The sequence below is a fragment of the Mauremys mutica genome, unplaced genomic scaffold (genome assembly GCF_020497125.1).
Source record: "Mauremys mutica isolate MM-2020 ecotype Southern unplaced genomic scaffold, ASM2049712v1 Super-Scaffold_100331, whole genome shotgun sequence".
Taxonomy (NCBI): domain Eukaryota; kingdom Metazoa; phylum Chordata; order Testudines; family Geoemydidae; genus Mauremys; species Mauremys mutica.
The window spans coordinates 60785-77550 of NW_025423316.1; the positions used below are offsets into that span (position 1 = coordinate 60785).

Genomic DNA, 16766 nt, shown 5'->3' on the forward strand with positions numbered 1-16766 from the left:
ATCACCGCTTGAACCCCCTACCTGCGGCGCCACGCCCCCCAGAGGCCCCCACAAATACCCATGCCCAGCATCCCTACACCCGAAGACCCCCAGAAACTCCCCTGCCCACCACCCCTCAGACGCCCTATGCCCAGTGCCACACCACCACCATTCAACTGCATGAATAATCAAGAGTCTTTACAATAACTGCATAGGCATTTCTGAAATGGTTTGCATGCCTGTAATCATGGTGATTTTATTGGTCCCCATTTTGCTATTGTTTATCTGTCTGGTCTCTGTCTGGTTGGTTGATTTTTTTTTTTTCCTGATGAAGTAATTTTGCTGGGTGTAAACCAATGAAGGGGGTGGGATCTAATTTGTTAAATAATCAAGTGACATTATGTTTGGATTGATTAGTTAAATTACAGTAAAATGACCGATGAAGGCATAGCTGAGAATGAGGTGATACTGATAGGTGTATGACAGGTTTCAGAGTAGCAGCCGTGTTCGTCTGTAGCCACAAAAAGAACAGGAGGACTTGTGGCACCTTAGAAACTAAGACATTTATTTGAGCATAAGCTTTCGTGGGCCACAACCCACTTCATCGGATGCATGTAGTGGAAAATACAGCAGGAAGATATAGATATACACAGAGAACATGAAACAATGGGTGTTACCATGCACACTGTAAGGAGAGTGATCAGTCAAGGTGAGCGGTTGTCAGCAGGAGAGAAAAAGAACAGTTTGTAGTGGTAATGAAAATGGCCCATTCCCAGCAATTGACAAGATGTAAGGAACTGGGGGGACGGGGGGAGGATAAGCATGGGGAAATATTATGCACATGCCTGCGATTTATTCATGCCTGTCTTGTGACTGGTCTACGAATGATGCATTGTTGATGTAGGTTTACCCTGCTTATAGGTCTGCAGTGTATAGCTCATACCTTCTAACTCCACGCTGAGTCTTAGATGGATGGACATGCCATGTTTGCACTCAAGTAACTGTTTTCTCTTGTAAACAATTCTCAGGGAAATCTTTTGAGGACAAAATTGCAAATGTTTTGGTATACCTAAGGAGTAGCACCTACCCTGAAAGGAATGAAGAAAGCAGGCAGACTGAACCTGCGTCGATTTGCTGTCAACTTGTCTTTGGAAGGCAAGGAATACTTTTGTTCAGATAATGCTGACACATTACACTGAAAACTTCAGCCTGTAAGCTTCAGTCCTGCTGTCCCAACACTGGGATTATTTGGAGTGTTAACCTTCCCTTCATTGGCCCCGGGATTGGGATCTCTAGTTTTATTAAAATTCTCCAGAATTCTCTTTTGCTCTCTATGCTAGTGGTGCAAACGTATTGTGCAGTTACATGCGAAATGGGTATAAATTTTACCAAAAAACCCTATGACTTTGCTTTTTTTCTTAAGTACCACTGACCACTACACTTACCTACATGCCTCCAGTTTCAATCCAGGACACACCACACGATCCATTCTCTGCAGCCAAGCTCTAAGATACAACCGCATTTGCTCCAATCCCTCAGACGAAGACAAACACCTAAAAGATCTCTATCAAGCATTCTTAAAACTACAATATCCACCTGCTGAAGTGAAGAAACAGATTGACAGAGCCAGAAGAGTACCCAGAAGCCACCTACTACAGGACAGGCCCAACAAAGAAAGTACCAGAGCGCCACTAGCCGTCACCTTCAGCCCCCAACTAAAACCTCTCCAGCACATCATCAAGGATCTACAACCTATCCCGAAAGATGATCCCTCACTCTCACAGATCTTGGGAGACAGGCCAGTCCTCGCTTACAGACAGCCCCCTAACCTGAAGCAACTACTCACCAGCATGGAAAGGGGCCGGGGCCAAGGGTGTTGGATAAGGGGCAGGGAGTCCTGGGGACAGTCAGGGGACAGGGAGCGGGGTGGGAGTTGGATGGGGCAGAAGTTCTGGGGGCGGGGCTGGTCAGGGGACAGGGAACGGGGGGATTGGATTGTGGGAGTTCTGGGGGTCTGTCAGGACTTGGAGGGGGGCATGGATAGGGGTCAGGGGACAGGGAGCAGCAGGGTGGGGACCCGGGGCAGTGGGGGGGGCCTCAGGGGGGCGGTCAGGGGACAGGGAGTGGGGGGGGGTGGGATGGGGCAGAGGTTCTGGGTGCGGGGGCAGTCAGGGGACAGGGAACGGGGGGTTGGATTGTGGGAGTTCTGGGGGCTGTCAGGACTCGGCAGGGGGGTGGGGTGCATAGGGGTCAGGGCAGTCAGGGGACAGGGAGCAGAGTCGAGTCCCAGGGCAGTGGTGGGAGGGACCTCGGGGGGGCGGTCAGGTGACAAGGAGCAGGACAGGTCGGGGATTCTGAGGGGGGGCAGTCAGGGGGCAGGAAGTGGGTGGGGGTCGGATAGGGGGCAGGGCCAGGCTGTTTGGGGAGGCACAGCCTTCCCTACCTGGCCCTACATACAATTTTGGAACCTTGATGTGGCCCTCGGGCCAAAAAGTTTGCCCACACCTGCCCTAATGTCTCAGAAAAGTGGCTTTGTGTTTTAATTTGATCGCATGATACGCTCTATATAGAAAGCCTGCGTTTGCTCGCAGCTTGCATCCTCACTACTGCGGCACCGTGTTACCATTGGTCCTCCACCGGTACCAAGATGTCGACACTGTTATTTTCTAGTGCAGGGGTTGGCAACCTTTCAGAAGTGCTGTGCCGAGTCTTCATTTAGTCACGCTCATTTAAGGTTTTGCGTGCCAGTCATACATTTTAACGTTTTTAGAAGGTCTCATTCTATAAGTCTATAATATATAACCAAACAATTGTTGTATGTAAAGTAAATAAGGATTTTAAAATGTTTAAGAAGCTTCATTTAAAATTAAATTAAAATGCAGAGCCCCCAGGACCAGTGGCCAGGACCCGGGCAGTGTGAGTGCCACTGAAATCAGCTCTCGTGCTGCCTTCGGCACCCGCGCCATACGTTGCCTACCCGTTCTAGGGTGTTCCCAGCTGCAGTGTAAACGTACCCAGTTAGGGGCCATTGACTTCCCAGGGCCTCAGCACATGTTTAAGTGTTTTCCTGAACCAGGCTCTTAGATTTAACTCCCAAGCTCAGTGAGGAGTTCTGCCTACCTGGCAAAGGGCCGGATTAGGTACTCTGTGCCATTTGCAGCAGGAAGCATAGTGACTATCATCACATCAGTCCCTGTGGGGCATGACACACTGCTCTTACTTGGCCTTTCTGTGGTGAGGTTTCTAAGAAGGGGAGTAGCAGCTGAGCAGTGTTTACGGGAAGGAGGGAGAGCCCGCACGCAGTGGGGGCGCAGTTTTGCTGTGATACGGTAACTGTGCCCAGCTAAATTTCACTCACTGCGAGAGACTCATCTGTTGCTATAAACGGGTGAGATGGACTTTCTCAAAACAAGGAGTTTGTGTTGGTTTAGCACAAGAGCCTGTGGTTAAACGAAAACCACAAAGCGAAGTAGGCCCCAGCCTCTGAAGATGTGGAGCTGAGCTGTCTTGTCAGCCCACCTACAATGAAAACGGAGATGTTTGAAAAATGAACTCACTACTGCCTTTCCTCAAAGGGACCTGCAAGGACTGCACAGGGGGCCCTTTACAGGTGGGGAAACTGAGGCATAGAGCGGCAAATGACTTGGCCCAAGGCACATAGCAAGGAAGTTGCAGTGCGGGAATAGAACTCCTATATCCTGCTGCTCATGTTAGTACTCCAGCCCCATCCTAGAAGTCTCCAGGCAACTCCAGTGCTCACTTGGTGGCAGGCAACTTGCTGGAGATTAGCAGCAGCAAATGGGTAGTGCACCGAGAGGGTAAAATATTTCCCTGGGAGGCTCCAACCAACAGGGTCTTAAAAAGAAATGCACTGTGCAAACAATGCTTGCAGTCACGCGCCATCTCTGAACATTTGACAGCCCTACACATGAACTAACGGCGTCGGTTTTAGACAACGCCATGACGATTATAGCCAGGGGGAGCACGCTGTTCCGTTCAGCCCGCAGGCAGGCAGCCTGAAACGGAACAGGGAAAGAATAGATCCTGGCTCCACCAGGGTAAAGCAGAGTTTTAACGTTTGCGTTAGATTCCATGCTGCACAAGTCACTGTTCAGACCGATAGGCAGTCGCCTGCAACGTGCGGGTGCTTTAGTCTAACGAGGGGAAGCCCAGCATGTTTATGCTGAAGAGTGTGAAAACAACCGAGGTCTCCTAACCTGGACCCCAACAGCCCCCGTGGCTCTGGGCCAGTCCCAACCTGGCTGTAGATGGTGATAGTACTTAATGAATCAGACATCAGTAACAGGCAACTATTAACAATCCCTTCACGGATGTGAAGCATTAGTGTCTCCAGAGCCCACCCCACAGGATCCGTGTTACTGAAACACACTGTGCCCTGACACGGCTGGTCAGCATCCAACGTGCCACGTGATGGGTAACATACTGCAGCCTCAATGTAGCACTGATGTTTACCACTTCTCTGCGCTGTCAAACTGGCACTTTTACTCCACCCGAAAGAGACCAGGTCTCAGGTTAAGTCAAGTGATTCATTTTTATTTAAAACTGCATGTATAAAAAAACCAACAGGATTTCTGAATTCCCCTTTACAATATTAACTATTCACAAAACAAAAAGGCTACTGGCAAGACCAGGGGTGGCTCTACGGATTTTGCTGCTCCAAGCATGGCAGGCAGGTTGCCTCTGGCGGTTTGCCTGTGGAGGGTCCGCTGGTCCCGCAGCTTCGGTGGACCTCCTGCAGGCCGCCGGACCAGCGGACCCTCCGCAGGCGTGCCTGCGGGACGTCCTCCAAAGCCGCGGGACCAGCAGACCCTCCGCAGGCGCACCTGCGGGAGGTCCTCCAAAGCCGCAGGATCAGCGGACCCTTCGCAGGCGCGCCTGTGGGACGTCCTCCAAAGCCGCGGGACCAGCGGACCCTCCGCAGGCGTGCCTGCGGGACGTCCTCCAAAGCCGCGGGACCAGCGGACCGTCCGCAGGCGCGCCTGCGGGACATCCTCCAAAGCCACGGGACCAACGGACCCTCCGCAGGTGCGCCTGCGGGACGTCCTCCAAAGCCGCGGGACCAGCGGACCCTCCACAGGCACGCCTGCGGGACGTCCTCCAAAGTCGCGGGACCAGCGGACCCTCCGCAGGCAAGCCGCCGAAGGCAGCCTGCCTGTCCCCCTGGCAGCGCCGGCAGAGCGCCCCCTGCGGCTTGCTGCCCCAAGTACGTGCTTGGCGTGCTGGGGCCTGGAGCCCCCCTGGGCAAGACATCAGGTAAGGCAGGGCCTAACCTCCAGCCTCTCAGAAGATTCGCCAGTTAGCTGGCCTCTGGAATGAGATATGAATGTTCCCATGTAACAGGCAGGCAGCCACTGGCAAGAGTTTTCTCTTTTACACCCCGTGGATGAGAGGAACTGCTATTCGCCAGACTCCTGAATTAGATTGTGCTGGTGCATCTCTGCTGTTTTCTGTGGCAAAGGAACGTCTTGCATCCATGAATGATTTAGGAGGTCTTCCAAGGATGGCCTGTCGGAGGGCCTCAAGTCCAGACACCATTCAATGAGGTGCTGGCACTCTGGGGAGAGAAAACAAGCAGTCAGTGAGAATGTGCTGCTGAGTAATGTCTGGGAAGCCTACAAGCCTCCCTCTTTTACCACCTGCAAGTCTGCTTTGGGATCTGCCTTTCTTGCTTCACAGGACAGATGACCATGGCTGTGGCTAGGCCCTGGTCTCCACTAGGGGAGGCGGGGGAATTGATCTAGGATACGCAACTGCGGCTACGAGAATAGCGTAGCTGAAGTCGACGTACTTAGATTGACTCACCGCGGCGTCTTCATGACGGCGAGTCGACAGCTGCCATCCCCCCATCGACTCCGCCTGCGCCTCTCGTGGCGCTGGAGTACAGGAGTCGACGGGAGAGCGCTCAGGGGTCGATTTATCACGTCTAGACTACACACAATAAATCGACCCCCCCCAGCTCGATCTCACAGCATCGATTCCGGCCAGAGTGTAGACCTGCCCTAGATGTGGTTTCTTAGTTACTTCCCCCACCCTAGTACGTAGGTGAACCAGGTCCCATCTTTGGATGGAGACTCCAAAAATACACAAGGGAGCAAATTAGCAGTGGAAGTCCATGAGCAGGCCATCGTCCCCCGCCATTCATATGCAGGCTAATAGCAAAAATCAACTTTCCCTTCCCCAGTGAGATGATGAAACCGGAGAGCTACTCGGTTCTAGCTCTTTTATCATTTCCACTTTCTGTCAGACTGCTTCATCAGCCAGCGGCAGTAGCCACACTAAAGACCCCGGCGAGTGGCAGGAGAGTCAAGTGCTGAAGTGAACGACAACAGTGAGCTCTGAAGCAGCTGTCTGAGGCAGGGAAGACAGCGGGGTCCCCAGCATTTCCCCAGGATTCAATAGCATGAAACATCTCATTGAGTTTAAGACATGAAGGGACCACTAGATCACAGACTATGCCTTGCATGTCTCATTGGTTGCATGAAGTGATGGTAAATGCACCTCTATGTTGTCATATTATCGCTCTGTCAGTGTGGCATTCAGGCTAAGCAGCTGTTCGCCCAACTCTAACACTACAAAGGCGTGTGCTCACCTGGAGAGACGCTCTGCCGAAAGCAGACCTGGCCCTTAATAATCTCCTCATCATGTTCAAAGGGGAGAATCCCGCAGACCATGTCATATAGCAGGACCCCCAGAGACCAGACTGTGGCTGACCTGGCATGATATTGGTGATTGAGGATCCATTCTGGGGGGCTGTACACTCTGGTCCCTGTAGAGGAGATCAGAGGAGCACGGTTAGCAGAAATAGTTCATCTCTTCCCCTAAGCAGAGCAACCAGTTATTAATGATTTGTTCAGGTGTTATCAGGGTGACCAAGAGACCAAGTCTGGTACTTCAGCCCCCAATTTAGGTTGCAATATCTTAATATTGTTTAACTCTCAGCCCAGTTTGATTGGGATTTAAACCCCTAGCAGCTGTGCTAGGGCATAGACTACAAACGAAGCAGAACCAAATGGAGTGCAAACAACCATGTTTTCCAGCTGCAATATAAGCCACAATAAGTAACAGGTTTCTTAAGGCCACCATTATCCTGCCTTCATCTCTGTCAATGTAACCATTTCTCAGTGAGGTAAAGAGAGAGGCAGCTTGCAGATACTTCAGTCCATGGTGACCCAGTGCAGCCAGAGCATTTGGGGAGGTGCTGGGGCCTTGTCTACTGCACAACAAGGACCACAGACAACCTTACAGTCCTTTCTACATAAAGGGTTTCCTTGCTTAACCCAAAGAAGGGCAGATACCTTGAAGAGTTTATTCCTTTTCTGGCACTGACTACTGTTGAGTCAGCCAGGGATAAAGCCTGGCTACTCCAGAGCTGGGAACAAAGGTTTGTTGTACAACGTCAGGGGAGTGGTTTTAGTTTGTACCGTTGTGCATGTGATAATTATGCTTGGAAGCCTGGTTTTGGCCTCTGGAGAGGCTTACGCCCTTTGCCTTTGTTGTATCTGATCTCTTCCCTTCTGGCAGGAAGAGGAGACTGAGGTCAGAGCTCCTAGTCTGGTTTCTGGCCACGTGACTGTTGTTTACAAACTTTGGGTTGTAAAAAGAAACCTGATGTCCCACCAGGGGGCGCCACTAGCTTGGGAAATTCTGCAGGAGATGGGTGGTTGAGAGGGGCAAACCCATCCCTTGTCATCAACCCTTACATTAAAAACAAAAAATGCAGCACCCATCCGGCAGGGCAGAAGCAAAACAAACGCTCCACAACAAACTGATCTGGTTTTTTGAAAGTCAACGGTCCTATCCTGAATATGCCTTTCTAGTGGGTCAGAAAGAATGCCTGCTGCTCTGCTTATTTGTCCCCCACGCAGATCCCTGCACCCCTGCTCCAAGGTCAGACAGTCCTCCCTGGGTCTGGAGCCCCCCCCCCCCCAAGATCAGACTCAGGTGCCTTTGGGGAGCAGAGGAAAGGGAGCCAGCTGTAAGCAGATCTCCCACCGATCCTATTTCACAACATTCATCCCGTGACAAAACATAACTTTCCAATGAAATGAATAATTTAGCGAGATGGCGGAGACAGCAGCTTCTCCTCTTGATCCCCTCCCCACACTGATGTCCATCCGTCCCCACAGAAAGAAACTGCACAAGAGCCCTCTTCTTTATCCTTGGGCGGGGGGGGGACTTCCCCTCCCCTGCATTCTAGCTGGTAGATTAGGTTAGGATCCAGCACCTGAGCAGCCATGGCTGCAGAGAGGTTTCACTCAATCTTTCCCCATCTAGGAGGTGAGGCAGATCCTGTTTGCACCACCCCTGGAGGGTGGAATACCAGCCAGACCCCTGCTGAAATGCTACAGCTGTCATGGACCTAGAGAAAACCAAATCACTGGAACCAGAGCCCAACTTTCTCCTCTTATTGCTCACAGGGACTCCAGAGATTGATGCTTGTGAGTTCACACCCGGTTTCTGCCATGTGCCCCCCTCCCAGCCCCTGCATGACGTGGGCAGCTACCACCGGTTAACACCCAACAAAAGGGCAAACACATTTGTGAAATGCTTTTTGGATACAAGGCAGGGAGGAAAACCCCAAAGGTATCAAAGCTGCACATCACACAACAATATATTTAGCAAAGGAGAATGGCAGGGGAAAGAGGGAACAAACCATTCCCTGGCTGGGAAGTTACTGAACATTTACAGGCAGGGAACAACTCATTTCAAAGAGGAATTTCCCTGGATTCCCTCCCTATGCAGATAAAATAGAAGAGGATGGAAACAGACACTCACCATCAAAATCAGTGTAAGCTGTGTCCTTGAGTAATGCCCCAGACCCAAAATCTATGAGTTTCAGTTCCCCGCTGTTCAGATCAACCAGGATGTTCTCATCCTTGATATCCCGGTGCAATACCCCACAGCTATGACAGTGCTGAACTGCCTCCAGAACCTGGCGGAAAAAGCTGCGGGCCTGCTCCTCGGGGAGAGCACCCCGCTCCGTGATGAAGTCATACAGGTCCTGCACAGGATCCGGTCGCTCCAAAACCAAGACGAAGCTGTCCGGTCTCTCAAACCAGTCCAAGAGCTGAATGACCCCCCGGAAGCCTGAGCCCACTTTCTTCAGGAGCAGGATCTCCATGGGCACTCTGCTCCCACAAGGCTTCACAGAGAGAGAAAGGAGAGCTCCATCAGAGGCAGGCAAATCGACCCACGAAGTCAAGAGCTACTGTGACGAGGTGGGACTGGTTATAATGTTCCCTCTGAATACTGGGGGGCGGGGGGCTCAGCTCTGGCCGACCCTCTGTCACCTGGCAACTAATGGCCGGGCACTTCCCCCCTGCAAGGGGATGCTAAAGGTGTTGGAGACAGAGAGATCAGGTGACCTCCTGGCCTGGGAAAGAGAGACAGCCCAGACAGGAGGGGCTGGAGGGGGTTTGAGAGTTTTTGGAAGCTGACTGGAAAATGGAGGGGAACCCCGAGGAGGCTCAGGCCTCCCAGCGGGGCTGTGGCCTCCCTGGGGCCCCAGATGGACCTAACTAAGGGGGGGTCTTGTGGTCTGTACTGGCAAGACCTGTTTTGGACTGTGTTTCTGTCATCTAAATAAACCTCTGTTTTACCGGCTGGCTGAGAGTCACGTCTGACTGCAAGGTGGGGGTGCAGGACCCTCTGGCTTCCCCAGCACCCCAACTGGGTGGACTCACTGTGGGAAGCACACAGACGGGCACATGCTGAATGCTACGTGTGAGCTTCCTGCCCTAAAGACAGTCTGCTCCAAGGGAGTGAAGGCTCCCCAAAGTCCTGACTGGCTTGGTGGGGAGCAGTTCCAGAGCATCGCCCGGGGACTCTGTGACAACTGGTGTTAGCGGTGGGATCTACTGCACCCCGTGGACAGTGCTTCTTGCAGTAAGTGACTGGGGAGCAGTAAAACGAAGGGGGATTGACGGGGACCAGGCATGCCAAAGATTCAGAGAGAGATGGTTTCAGGGGCGATTAACCCTTGGGAGTGTGTGACCAGAAAGAAGGCTCTCGCAGTAACAAGGTCCCCCGGGGGATCACAGCGAGCGGTCCCAGGGGCAGAGGAGTCTGCGGCTCAACCCTGGCAGACAGGTGGTAACCTCAAGAAGGGCTGGTGCACTAGGGGACTCCCTGGGTACCGTGGGGAGCAGCGAGCACCCAGGCCTGTGAGTGGCCAGGAGGAAGATGTATGCCAAGTGCCTTAAGGGTGACCTGGTGGAGCTGTGCAAGCAGAGGGGGCTGCGCAGTGGGAAGCTCACCAAAGACCAGCTGATTGCCCAGCTGGAGGAGGGAGATCGCTTGAATGAACTGATCCCTGTCTCTGAGGGAAGCAGCCTGGCAGATGCAGCACAGGCACCAGTGTCTGTCCCCGCTGGGAGTGGTCAGCCGGCCGCTGAGGGCTTCCCGAGACCCCTTCTCCCTATGCCTAGGGGGAGGGTGAAGAGGAGCCCAGCGAATACTGAGGGCACCATGACCCCCCCGACCAGCAGGGGATCCTCCCGGCAATGCTCGGCATCCGTGGAGTGGAAGCGGCTGAAGTGGGAGAGAGAGCTAAAAATGAGAGAGACGCAGGATCGTGAGAAACAGAGGCAGCATGAGGAGAGACAAAGACAACGGGAGCTGGAGGAGAAAGAGAGACAGAGGGAACATGAAGAACGACAGCGTCAGCATGAGCTGGAACTGGTGAGGCTGAGGAGCAGCAGGCCCCCGGCTGCGGGGAGTGAGGGGGGACCCAGGACTGCACGGAGCTTTGATAAGTGCATCCTGGCCCTGCGTAAGGAGGGGGAGGACATGGATGACTTCCTGGGTGCCTTTGAGACGGCCTGCAAGCTGCACCAGGTAGATCCTGCGGACAGGCTCCGGGTTCTCACCCCCTTACTGGACCCCAAGGCCGTGGCATTGTACCGCCAACTGGAAGGGGCGGAGAAAGGGGCCTACGAACTGTTCAAGCAGGCCCTGCTGCGCGAGTTTGGGCTGACCCCTGAGATGTACTAGGAAAGGTTCCGGGGTCAGTATAAAACCCCTGAGGTCTCCTATCTGCAACTAGCCGTCCGCATGGAGGGGTACGCCAGCAAGTGGGCCGATGGGGCCCAGACGAAGGGGGACCTGGTTAAACTGCTGGTACTGGAGCAACTGTATGAGCGGTGCCCATCCGACCTGAGGCTGTGATTGAGGGACCAAAAGCCAGAGAACCCATGACATGCAGGGCGGCTGGCCGATGAGTTTGTGCAGAGCCGGTCGGGGGGTGGCAGGAAGGAGTCCCAAAGAAACATGCCTGCCATGATGCAGAAAGAGAGCGATCCTGGGACCTCTCATAAGGAAAACGTGGAGAACCCCCTCCCAAGGGGGACATCCGGCTTCAGAGCCAACCGACCAGCTCGGGGGGACCAATGGGATATGGGCTGCTATCACTTTGGCCAAAGAGGCCACATACAGACCCAGTGCCCCAGGCTCAGGTACAGACCAAGCAGACTGGACCCACAGAGGGTTAACTGGGTAGCGGCCCAGCTGGATGAGGGGCAGGCTTCCCAGGAAAGGGGGGCTGGCAGCTTATCAACTGTTCAGGAGGGAGGAGGGCCCAGGCCACCTCCTCCGCAGAGCTGGATGCTCCAGACATCAGGTTTTCCGTTTACAGGGTGGGCGCAGGGCTGTCCCTGCGAAGCGAGTGACTTGTTCCTCTGGAGGTGGATGGGAGGAAAGTCTATGAATACTGGGACACGGGCGCTGAGGTAACGCTGGCCCGGCCTGAGGTGATAGCTCCAGATGAGGTGATGTCCAACACCTATCTGACCCTGATGGGGGTGGGTGGGACCCCATTCAAGGTTCCCGTGGCAAGAGTACATTTGAAATGGGGGGACAAGAAGGGCCCCAAGAAAGTGGGGGTGCACCCTCATTTACCCACTGAGGTGTTAATGGGGGGGGACATGGAGAACTGGCCAAGCAACCCCCAGGGTGCCCTAGTCGTGACCCGTAGCCCAAGCCTGCACGGACACTGCGCCCTGACCTCGGGAAGGGTACCTTGCCCGAGGAGCAGAACCCTGCCCTGGTGGGAAGGGAATGCCCAGAGACACAGCTCAAGGAGGCTGCAACTTCAGACCCAGCCGGTGAGAGAGAGCAGGTCCCCATCGCTGCCCCAGCTGCTGAGTTCCAGGCCGAGGTGCGGGAAGACCCCTCCTTGTGGAAGATAAGGGACCTGGCTGACCTCAGTGTGGTACAGACCATGGGGGGAGGTGGCCGGAAAAGGTTCCTGTGGGAGAAGGGGTTCCTGTACCGAGAATGGGCTCCCCCAGGGAAAATGGAGTCGGGGGGATCAGGAGGCAGCTGGTGGTACCCCGGAAGTATCGCCACCAGCTGCTGTACCTGGCCCATGACATCCCCCTCAGGGCACCAGGGAACCTGGCGTACCCAGCAGAGGCTGCTACAGAACTTTTACTGGCCTCTGGTCTTTCCCATGTCCAGCAGCACTGCCGCTCCTGTGACCCCTGCCAGAGGGGGAGGGAGGCCGGGACACGGGGAAAATGGCTGTAGGACCCTGGCCCAGCACAGAGGAGCCTTTCCAGAGGGGGGCCAGGGTCAAAAGGGGGGGTGTCTGAACCAAGAGAGCCCGAATCACAGCCCCCCAGACTGGAACGCGGGGAGAAGACCCCAGCCCAGCTTGAACCCCAGGGGTATTGGGGTGGGGAAAGGACATGAGCTGCCTAAGCCTTCCCAGCTGCAGCCTACGGGTGCCATCGAGCACCCACGACCTAAAGGGGGGCAGGAAACTGGAAGGGCCTGGTCCAACTCTTCCCCCACAAAGGGGGGGATGCTGGGGCATCCCTGGGAACGTGGGTAGGTTCGAACTTCCCCAGGTCACTGGCTGAAGTGACCCCGCTCAGTTCGGTCTCGAAGGGGGGAGAGGGACTGGTGATGAAGTGGAACTGGTTTTAATGTTCCCTCTGAATACTGGGGGGGGCCTCAGCTCTGGCCGACCCTCTGTCTCCTGGCAACTAATGGCCAGGCCCTTCCCCCCTGCAAGGGGATGCTAAAGGTGTTGGAGACAGCGAGATCAGGGGACCTCCTGGCCCGGGAAGGAGACACAGCCCAGAGAGGAGGGACTGGAGGGGGTTTGGCAGTTTTTGGAAGCTGGCTGGAAGATGGAGGGGAGCCCCAAGGAGGCTCGGGCCTCCCAGCGGGGCTGTGGCCTCCCTGGGGCCCCAGATGGACCTAACTAAGGGGGGTCCTGTTGTCTGTACTGGCAAGACCTGTTTTGGACTGTGTTCCTCTCATCTAAATAAACCTCTGTGTTACTGGCTGGCTGAGAGTCACGTCTGACTGCAAGGTGGGGGTGCAGGAGCCTCTGGCTTCCCCAGGACCCCGATTGGGTGGACTCGCTGTGGGAAGCACACGGACGGGCACATGCTGAATGCTACGTGTGAGCTTCCTGCCCTAAAGACAGTCTGCTCCAAGGAAGAGGAGGCTCCCCAAAGTCCTGACTGGCTTTGTGGGGAGCAGTCCCAGAGCATCGCCCGGGGACTCCGTGCTACCTACGACACCTTCACTACAGAGCCAAGACCATGCAATGCAGAGCCACAGCAGATATCCCTGCCCAAGACACTTACCAGCTCTTCCCAGTTAGAAACCCGGTCCCGGTACACGTGCTTGATGGCTACCTAGGACACAACCAGAACCGTTCAGACAATCAGGATCGGGTCAGGCAACCCCAAAAAGAGGGGAGGCAAACAAGGGACCAGTGAAGGGGAGGCAAGATGGTGGCTATGCCAGGGCAAAGCAAAGGAGATGTAACGGGGTAAGGGACGGGTCTCTCACCAAAGGTGGAGCTCTATAGAGTGGGCTGCAGGGGTGGGGTGGGGGGGTCCCTGTCCAGGGTCTACTCACCGGGGCGCTGTCCAACAGGCGGGTGCCCGAGTAGACAGAACCAAAGCCACCACTGCCCAGCAGCGGGCCCACCTGGTACAGCTTCTCCAGCGGCTCCTTGTCCTTCCCTGCAGGCAAAGAGTCACAGACACCAGGATCAGACCCAGCTGTGTCCTCAAAAGGCCGGGCCAACCCTCCAAACCAGGCCAGACCCTCATCCCTCCTCAGAATGACCCTCCACACCCCGAAACTGGACCAGACCACATCCCTCCCCAAGCCAAATCAGAGCAGACCCCCATCCTTCCTCAGAACGACCCCCACCCCCCAAAACCAGACCAGACCCACATCCCTCCCCCAAACCGGATCAGACTTCCTTGCAACCCAAACTAGATCAGACTCCTCTATGAGCCTCTCCAATGCCTAGCAGGACAGGGCGCCTTCCAAACTGATCCCAGCCGCTCCAGGGCCCCCCACAGCAGAGGCCCCCCCCTGCAGTCCATCCAAACCGAACTGAACCCAGCTGAGCCTCACCTGGCTGTAGCTTGGCCGGGTGCAGCTCCCCACCGGACCCGGAGCACAGGTTGGTCAGCGAGTTGATCTTGGAGAGCAGCATCCCCACCCTGTCCCCTTACTCCAGGACTTTCCTTTCAATAGAGAAACGCTGGTAATTCTATCATGGCGTCCAGTACCAGGTGACTTGGTGTCACGGACTGTGGGGGAGTCACGGCCCTGCACCTCCCTTCCTGCGATTCTCTGAGACTCTCAGCCAGCCAGTAGAACAGGTTTATTAGATGACAGAAACATGGTCTAAAACAGAGCTTGTAGGTACAGGAAACAGGACCCCTCAGCCAGGTCCAACTTGGGGGGCAGGGAGCCCAGTGCCCTGCCTGGGCTGGGTCTCCGTCCATTTCCCCAGCCAGACTCTCCAGCTTGTGTCTTTCCCCGGCCAGGAGTCCCCGATCCCTTTGTTCTCCAACACCTTCAGGTGGCACCTTGCAGGGAAGGAGCCCAGGCCATTAGTTGCCAGGAGACAGGGTGTCAGCCATTCTCTGGGCAACAGAATCAAACTGGTCCCCTAGGGCTCTGCAACAATCACACACCCTGATCCCTCCACCTAGACACTTAAGACAGACAAAGGGGAAACTGAGGCACCCACACAGTATTCAGAGAAAACATAAGAACAGTCCCACTTCATCACACTTGGTCACACAGGGAGCGGGATGGAGGAGAGGAGGGACCTGGTGAGCAGTGGGGGTAGGGAACAGACATGGGGAGGGGGTGCAGGAGAGGAGGGACTGGGCGAGCGGCGGGGGGGACACGGGGAGGGGGTGCAGGAGAGGAGGGACTGGGCGAGCGGCGGGGGGACACGGGGAGGGGGTGCAGGAGAGCCGGGACTGGGCCAGCGGCAGTGGGGGGACACGGGCAGGGGGTGGAGGAGAGGAGGGACTGGGCGAGCGGCGGGGGGACACGGGGAGGGGGGTGCAGGAGAGGAGGGACTGGGCGAGCGGCACTGGAGGGCACATAGGGAGGGGGTGCAGGAGAGGAGGGACTCAGCGAGTGGCAGGGGGGACACGGGAGGGGGGCTGGAGAGGAGGGACTGGGCGCGCGGGGGGGGACACGGGGAGGGGGTGCAGGAGAGGAGGGACTGGGCGAGCGGCAGGGGGGACACGGGGAGGGGGCTGCAGGAGAGGAGGGACTGGGCGAGCGGCGGGGGGACACGGGGAGGGGGTGCAGGAGAGGAGGGACTGGGCGAGCGGCGGGGGGCCACCGCGGGGGGGTGCAGGAGTGGAGGGACTGGGCGAGCGGGGGGGGACACGGGGAGGGGGTGCAGGAGAGGAGGGACTGGGCGAGCGGCAGTGGGGGGACACGGGCAGGGGGTGGAGGAGAGGAGGGGACTGGCGAGCGGCGGGGGGGACACGGGGGGGGGTGCAGGAGAGGAGGGACTGGGCGAGCGGCACTGGAGGGCACATAGGGAGGGGGTGCAGGAGAGGAGGGACTCAGCGAGTGGCAGGGGGGACACGGGGAGGGGGGTGCAGGAGAGGAGGGACTGGGCGAGCGGCGGGGGGACAAGGGGAGGGGGGTGCAGGAGAGGAGGGACTGGGCGAGTGGCGGGGGGACACGGGGAGGGGGGTGCAGGAGTGGAGGGACTGGGCGAGCGGCGGGGGGACACAGGGAGGGGGGTCAAGCAGGGGAGGCCCTGGGCGAGCGGAGGGGGGACACAGGGAGGGGGTGCAGGAGAGGAGGGACTCAGCGAGTGGCAGGGGGGACACGGGGAGGGGGGTGCAGGAGAGGAGGGACTGGGCGAGCGGCGGGGGGGACACGGGGAGGGGGTGGAGGAGAGGAGGGACTGGGCGAGCGGCGGGGGGGACACGGGGAGGGGGTGCAGGAGAGGAGGGACTGGGCGAGCGGCGGGGGGACACGGGGAGGGGGTGCAGGAGAGGAGGGACTGGGCGAGCGGCGGGGGGGACACGGGGAGGGGGTGCAGGAGAGGAGGGACTGGGCGAGCGGCACTGGAGGGCACATAGGGAGGGGGTGCAGGAGAGGAGGGACTGGGCGAGCGGCGGGGGGACACGGGGAGGGGGGTGCAGGAGAGGAGGGACTGGGCGAGCGGCGGGGGGGACACGGGGAGGGGGGTGCAGGAGAGGAGGGACTGGGCGAGCGGCGGGGGGGACACGGGGAGGGGGTGCAGGAGAGGAGGGACTGGGCGAGCGGCGGGGGGGACACGGGGAGGGGGTGCAGGAGAGGAGGGACTGGGCGAGCGGCGGGGGGGACACGGGGAGGGGGTGCAGGAGAGGAGGGACTGGGCGAGCGGCGGGGGGGACACAGGGAGGGGGTGCAGGAGAGGAGGGACTGGGCGAGCGAGGGGGGGACACAGGGAGGGGGTGCAGGAGAGGAGGGACTGGGCGAGCGGC

The 16766-nt window shown here is 56.9% G+C and overlaps 1 protein-coding gene across 4 annotated transcripts in view; it reads right to left on the minus strand.

Annotated features, from left to right (window-relative positions):
• Positions 1–5162: 5162 nt before the first annotated feature.
• LOC123360919 (serine/threonine-protein kinase pim-1-like) overlaps positions 5163–16766 on the minus strand; it is a 28273-nt gene continuing 16669 nt past the window's right edge. For 3 of the 4 annotated variants that reach the window (XM_045001284.1, XM_045001283.1, XM_045001282.1), the window contains 6 exons: positions 14386–14498; positions 13876–13982; positions 13599–13649; positions 8776–9142; positions 6590–6766; positions 5163–5554 (listed from right to left, as the gene is read on the minus strand). In XM_045001284.1, the coding sequence (XP_044857219.1) occupies positions 5397–5554; positions 6590–6766; positions 8776–9142; positions 13599–13649; positions 13876–13982; positions 14386–14467 (942 nt within the window). In that variant the 5' untranslated portion in view covers positions 14468–14498 and the 3' untranslated portion in view covers positions 5163–5396. The remainder of the gene's footprint in view (positions 5555–6589; positions 6767–8775; positions 9143–13598; positions 13650–13875; positions 13983–14385; positions 14499–16766) is intronic. The other variant, XM_045001285.1, reaches the window with a different exon arrangement.